Raw genomic sequence first — 6,791 nt, forward strand, 5'->3', positions numbered from 1 at the left:
AAACCACGAAAGGGGAACTAAGTTAAACAATACGGTGACGTACAATCAGAAGACAAAGTTGTACCATTCCCTTTTTCATTTTATCGCATTTTGACCGCGCGTTTGCATGACCCAATATTTCTGAGAAAATGGGTCCACTGCGATTGAATTTTAACCGAATATTGCAGTTTAACCATCGTTCACTCTTCGCGTCATTTTTACCGACTTGGAGAGCATTTAAGAGTTTTGAGGTCCAGGCGACAAGCGTTCTGGCATTCGAACTCAACTTTTATACATCCCACCCTTATGTGCGTTTGGTGAGATGTGACTTTCCAACTCAAGCAGCCGTCAGTTTTCAAATACTTTTGTTTTTTTCAGAATGCAGCGTGTACAAAGGTACTTGTGTAAGGAGCCGCGTTAAAAACCGTTAAGGAATAGTGAACGATTGTTTGATTTTGATTGTTGTGCGAATTTATTTGCGGCGACGTTCACGTTTGTTAAATGTTGTGTAGCCCTGAAAGTCGTGATCCCCGAAAAGCCCAGTTTCCACCCAGTTTAATTTAGGTAAGGACCATTCATTTAGAAGCCCTTATGGAAGCTCCCTATCAGATAGTAGCAAAAGACACCTTGTGAAATCGGACTCAAAAGTTTATTCAATAGTTAAAAAACGGTGTCCGCCTTGCTCGAGTAAGAATGAGCGGAAAAATTCTTTAATGTAGTTTCTGCTAAACGTGTAATGCGAAACTGCTTTATTGAATTATTCATGAAAAAAACGTAGAATAATTGCTATATTATGTCCAGATACACGTAGTGTAGATATTTAATAGTATTTCTAACTTTCTAAGGTATTACATGTTTTGTTATTCTTTACATTGTATTTATTACGTTATTAACGACGACAACAATCACAACAACGTCTAACACATTATTTCAATAAATATAAAGGTAGATATCAACTTGTAGTTTAGATGTATCTCGGACTTTGCAACCTCAAGACGCGCTATTATTTCGAAAAACGGCATCATAATGCAAACTAACGCTTGCATTTTTTTAGTAATTTTAGGTTTAAGTGGATTAAGCCTTACGGTATCACAACAACAACAATACAAACAGATTTATGAATTACGTAAGTGCGCTAATTCAGCCCAAATTGAAAATGAAATGTCGACACTGATTACAAATTAAGCAATAATTTGGTGAAAATCGATGCTTGAATTGAAATCGTAATTAAATGAAAATGGAATGCTTGCTCTATCAAGGAGCACCCTCTACTGCTAGCACTTCGTAAAAACGCTCTAATAATTCTGTTAAAGTACGATAACATGAATTGTTTAATGAACTCAGGCTGTGCATTTAGTGGACATTGGACGTTGTTACCAAAAGGTGTATCGCTCCAAGGTCATTTTGCTTCGTAATAAATGTTACTTATAAAAGCAAGTGGGTTTTCTTTTTTTTTAAATCTCGAGATCAGACGTTTTCTTAGATATTAATTAGTACTCAGCAGGTTTTAAAGATACAATGTAATTATCGCTGCGAGCACGAAACCATAAAGTTAGGATACGACAAACCATTAATCATAACATTTTAAAGTTTTTTAAAGTTTTAAAGTAAGTTTTTTTTCTAACATAGAAGAATGTTTGACCCGACTGTACCATTTTTGCAGTTTTTTTCTTGCAAAGCCTTAGTATATGTATGTGCGAAAATTATTTCTTAGTTTACTGATAAATATCTATTGAAATTTTCCAAACTTTTCTTCTTATTAGAAGCATTTGAACGAATATTTTATTTAATTTAGGTTTGCTCCTTACAGCCGTAACATAGACGTCATTCGCGAACATATGATTTTGGAGAAGTGTAAAAAACCATCTCTGATGCCTGTTTCTAAACATTCAGAAGTATACGATAGTATACATTCGACTGGAAGTCGAGTTTAAGGCTCACATAAGCAAGCTTATGAACAAAATCTTCTACGGCGGAATATAATGTTGGAATATCCATGTTGAAAAAGAAAAATTTTTGAAACTTATTATTATTATTATATTAAGAATAAGGCCGTGGTATCAAATGTCAAGTGCGATAGGGTTTGAAAACTCTATCTATGTAATAATAATAATAAAACTGGATGAATAGCAATTCGTTTGATAAGTTTACGCGACCCTAACAGGAGAAACCATGAACCTTCCATCTGACTAATTATATAAAAAAAATTAAAAAATATATATAATTATTATATGCATTATATCCAAATCGAAGTAGAATGTTTCCCATTTCCGATAGTGCAAACATGTGTGCAGGGAAGAGTTATTGTCTTAATAGTATGATCAATTACTTAAATACACCTTCAAGTTAATTTCTCTTTGCCTTTATTATAGCTGAACATCTCAAGGAGATGGCATGTCAGGAAGACGACCCCGCAATTAATGAATGCATACGTAAAGGATTACAATATGGAATTGATTCTTTGAAAACTGGCGAACCCGGCGCCAATATACCGGTTATGGATCCTTTTCATATCAACAAAGTTAGTTATCAGTTCTCCAATGATTTTGTCAAAGGCAAAGTCAGCCTGCGAAATATCAAAATTGAAGGAATAAGCAACATCAAGTTGAAGAAAGTTGATTACTCGAGAAAAGGTAACCGACTCCGTACGATCGTGGACATGGACATTCCACGTATAACCGCCGAAGGAAACCATAAAGCTGATGTTCTAATAAATAACGTAAAAATTTCATCAAAAGGCTCTTTTGCTGTAACCTTAAGTAAGTGAAAACGTTGTTTAAAACACTTAAGGCTGACTGTTGCTGCATTAAACAGTTCGTTCCTATATTAATTACAAAACCGTCGCTTGGAGTCGAGAAATGGGTTTAGTGAATATTCACGTAAATCGACTTAGCATCTTGTACGATATTATTTTAGTTTTTTGAAGCGATTTTTAGTGTGAGAGACAGACGGACAAATGTCTGTAAATCATTAACTTATTTTATAGCGTGCATTTGAAGTGCGAACCGGAGACCGCAACTATTAGTTGTAACTATAAAATTGCGGATTATATAATTTTTTCTTTGTTCTCTCTATAGCTAATGTTGTTGGCAAATTAACATTGCACAGTGAAGCCTACGAACGAGATGGTCACGAATACGCCCATCCAAGAAAAATAACATTTGAGCCCGATGTAGGTGATATGAAACTAAAAGCCGACGGCCTATTGCCCGAGCCAGCTCTAAGTAACCTAATCCGTCTTCTTAAAAAACTGAAATGTTATAATAATCTTATATTATTTCCTTATTTAGACGATGCTATTGTGGATTTCATAAACGAAAATTGGCGTCAATTTTATAAAATCCTATTTACAGAAGCTCAGTCTACTTGGGAACCGGCATTGATAACACTTGTGGATGATTACAGCGCTTACATTCCTCTTGATATATTAATAGTAAAGAAATCGTAGAGGATAATTTAAATCCTTAAGGGTGATTGTAACCATACAAATAAAACAATAAAATAAATTTTTTTAGAATATTTTATGTTTTAGTGATGTACCTTAGATTGCGGCCTGTAGGTTGAACGCAGGGAAACAAGACAGATAGAGCGACAAATGAGCTCAGATCGATTCAGAAAGTGTTTCTTAAAAAACTAAGAAATATAAGGAAAGAATGAACAAACAAAATATAACCTACCCCAATCTGTAATTTTATAAAGATTCCAAAAAAATAATTTCGTGCTTATCCTGAACCATTATCACTTGGCACGGCGTATCATCTGTCGTTAGTTTGCTAGTTTTTAGAAGGGAAGGATGAATTTCGTGCAATAACATACCACTTGTTTAAAGCTTGATTGCTAGAATGTGAAATCTAAATTATGCGTATACATAATAATGCTGCATTACATCAGACTAGAGTAAATAGTCAACAAGGTGTAGTTAGCCCAATTGTTAAGAAACGTGATCAAGCATTTCCAAAGAAAAATTTTACATTATCTTGAAACTAGTTGAAGCCAATCATTCGGGTATTTCAGCGCATTGACAGTCCACAAAATCGAGAAATAGGCATAGGCGTAGACGTTTGCAAGCGAGAAAGAGTTTCACTCGGTCAACGCCGCTTAGTTAAGATATGATAAAACGTCTTGTGTCAAATCGTCAAAAAAAAAACAGTTAACACGATTGCTTTGAGGGATTACACTCTGGGGCTAACGGGCTACGAAAGATCGATATAAACCTTTGATCGAGAAAAAAGGCACAATTGATGCAAAAGTTATTTCTGCTATGTTTTCCTTCACAGACAGTCCTGATGCCAGCCTTTATTCTCGAAAATAACAAGTCTGTCAATTTAGATCTATTCTATTTTACCACATCTTTGCCAACTGTCATCAACAGAAGGCATCAAGCGAGACCAAGAGCAGTGATATTTCAATATCACGATAATTCAAATTCATTTGTAACAATATGTTGGCTTGCAAACTCCATTTTCGCGAAACTCAGAAGAACCAGTAGCAGCGTAACAAAACAAGACCTGTGGCCTTGAGTTCATGAACTGTGGTTCGAAAGGATTGATAAATGTTCTAAATTAAATGGGAAAAAAATGCGAAGAATTAAAAATTAAAAAAAAAGTGCGAAAAATTTAATTAGAAGAAGTAAACTTAACAAACCTTTCAGAATTAGGCGCAGTGAAGCTCAAATTAGGATTCCGTTCGATAATATTTTTACGTTCTGTTTATTGACTTATATAATATGTTTCTTTTTTAACTGAACTGCGGCCAAGGTCTTATATAATAAATTATTGTGCTAGTTTAAGCAAAATAGTAGGGTTTTAAACTAGGTTAATACTAAAATTTCGCAAACGTAAGTTATCTTAATTAGGATATCACATTTAATGTGGATTATAACTAATGTAGGTTATCTCAACTAAGTTATAGCTGGGTTTATATTATGTAGAAATATAAGAAAACGTAAAATTAGCATAAGTCTTTAATAAGTGAGTATTAAGTAGAATACGATGAAACTATAAAGCTACATAGGTAAGAAAAGAAACTAGAAAAAGATTATAGTCAGGCAAGGTCCTACCTCATTTTGGCTTTACAAAAATTAAATCTAGTTTCCAAATAAAGTCATACTTCTAATGGGAACCCTTACAGGGCCACACGCAGTCCATATTGATCGAATTTAATTTTCTGTTCAAAGATGTTATTATTTTTGAGCTATTTTTGTCACAAACTTTTAAAAATTAAACCCTTTCGCCACATAAAGACTTTTTTTTCATGTAAATCTATGTGGGTGGCCGGGTCCAAAAAATAAATTTACGGCGTACTAACTTTGTACGGTTAAATTGCATTTTAACCATCATGGACACACCGTTCATATGAATTCCTAGTGCATCATTTTTGCCGCCACGGAGGACATTCAAGGCTGTCGATATGCAGGCAGCTCATCCTCTACACATCTCGTTGCCGTGTGCGTTTTTGATGGGATGTAACCTCCCAACTCAGGCCCTCGTCAGTAGCGTCGCTGGAACGTGACGTTTTTATACCCATCGCTGAACGATGAAGGATGTATTAATCTTATCCCAAAAGGAAGCTTCAGAGAACCCATAAAGTGTAGATGTCTTCTTAATCAGCATCAAAATCTGAATCGACGTAATCATGTGCGTCTGGGTAATGTCGGTTCTAAGCATTATTCTAGCCCCAAAAGTGGAGCTATCAGCTTCAAAATTGGCGAAAATATTTGAAGTTCTTGCATGCAGTTTGGTGTTGGAAATGAATTAAATCGGTTCAAAGACACGCCTATAATATTATATAAGCTGAGAGCACAGCTGTTTTTCAAAAGGAATAAAAAATTTTTTTTTTGCTTAGTGCTCGTAAGCTACACCAGAGAAACCTAAAATAATGTGATCGCATATTCTATGGGCGATTTTATAGTACCACTACAAAAAATGGGAAAAATTGGCCATGCCTACTTAATTTTATAGTGCGTCATAAATTAATTTTTTTTCAAATCTTTTATACGACGACCCAGCTAACTAATTTTCCCACAAAGATTCCCTAGAAAATGAAAAACCAAGTGCACATTCGCGGCGCGTCATGCAGCCGCCGGCCGACGAAACAGATTAGCGGAAAAGTAGATTAACGGATTAAAAATGAAGTCAAGAGCTTAGGTAATAGTAATATGTTTGTAAAAATGTCTATAAATAAAATATTTGCGGAAGGCAGGGTCAGACCGGCAAGAATTTTCGAGTCGAACAAGAATATTAGAGTTGAGAAGTCGAAAGTACTGCCAGAGTAAAATGGGTAATATATAATATAATAGTTGTGAATAAAAGGTCTTGTAGTGAAAACGTGAAGAAATATCCACGATCCAGTAATACGATCTATAACAGTATATAAATTCTTGGCAAGTTTCAAATTTGGAATGCATCTAGGCATTTCAGTGCATTCTTCCATCCATCTGTCCGTCTCTACAACTTTGCAATATCTGTAGTGAACATTCTCCCGTTCGCAAAAAAGAAGGTATCGCTTACTAAGGTGCGAAAGAATTTCAAGATGACCCATACATATATAACGCTCACACGTCTATATAACAAAAACTACGCCACATACATTACATAAACTTCTGCTTCTATTTTAGAAACGGAAAAATAAATCGCGCCTTTCCTGTATTATCGAGTATAAAAATTTAATTCTCATTTTTATACGATCGCAAACAATAAATTTACGAATTACGAATAAATTTTCGTCGAACGCCCTTTCTCTCTCCACTACGCAGAAATTGACTCATGATTGAGTAATGCCGAGGAAAAGAGAGAGTTGGCACCGATTTTCCA

At 34.9% G+C, this 6,791-nt stretch overlaps 1 protein-coding gene across 1 annotated transcript; it reads left to right on the top strand.

The window, feature by feature from the left end:
- The first annotated feature begins 947 nt into the window (after window positions 1-947).
- Window positions 948-3,498, top strand: LOC119640463. Its single transcript, XM_038038533.1, has 4 exons — window positions 948-1,105; window positions 2,352-2,738; window positions 3,057-3,203; window positions 3,270-3,498. Exons 1-4 carry the CDS (start codon window positions 1,006-1,008, stop codon window positions 3,425-3,427), a joined length of 792 nt encoding a protein of 263 aa, XP_037894461.1. The 5' UTR covers window positions 948-1,005; the 3' UTR covers window positions 3,428-3,498.
- The last annotated feature ends 3,293 nt before the right edge of the window (window positions 3,499-6,791 follow it).

This window comes from Glossina fuscipes, unplaced genomic scaffold (genome assembly GCF_014805625.2).
Source record: "Glossina fuscipes isolate IAEA_lab_2018 unplaced genomic scaffold, Yale_Gfus_2 121, whole genome shotgun sequence".
NCBI lineage: Eukaryota > Metazoa > Arthropoda > Insecta > Diptera > Glossinidae > Glossina > Glossina fuscipes.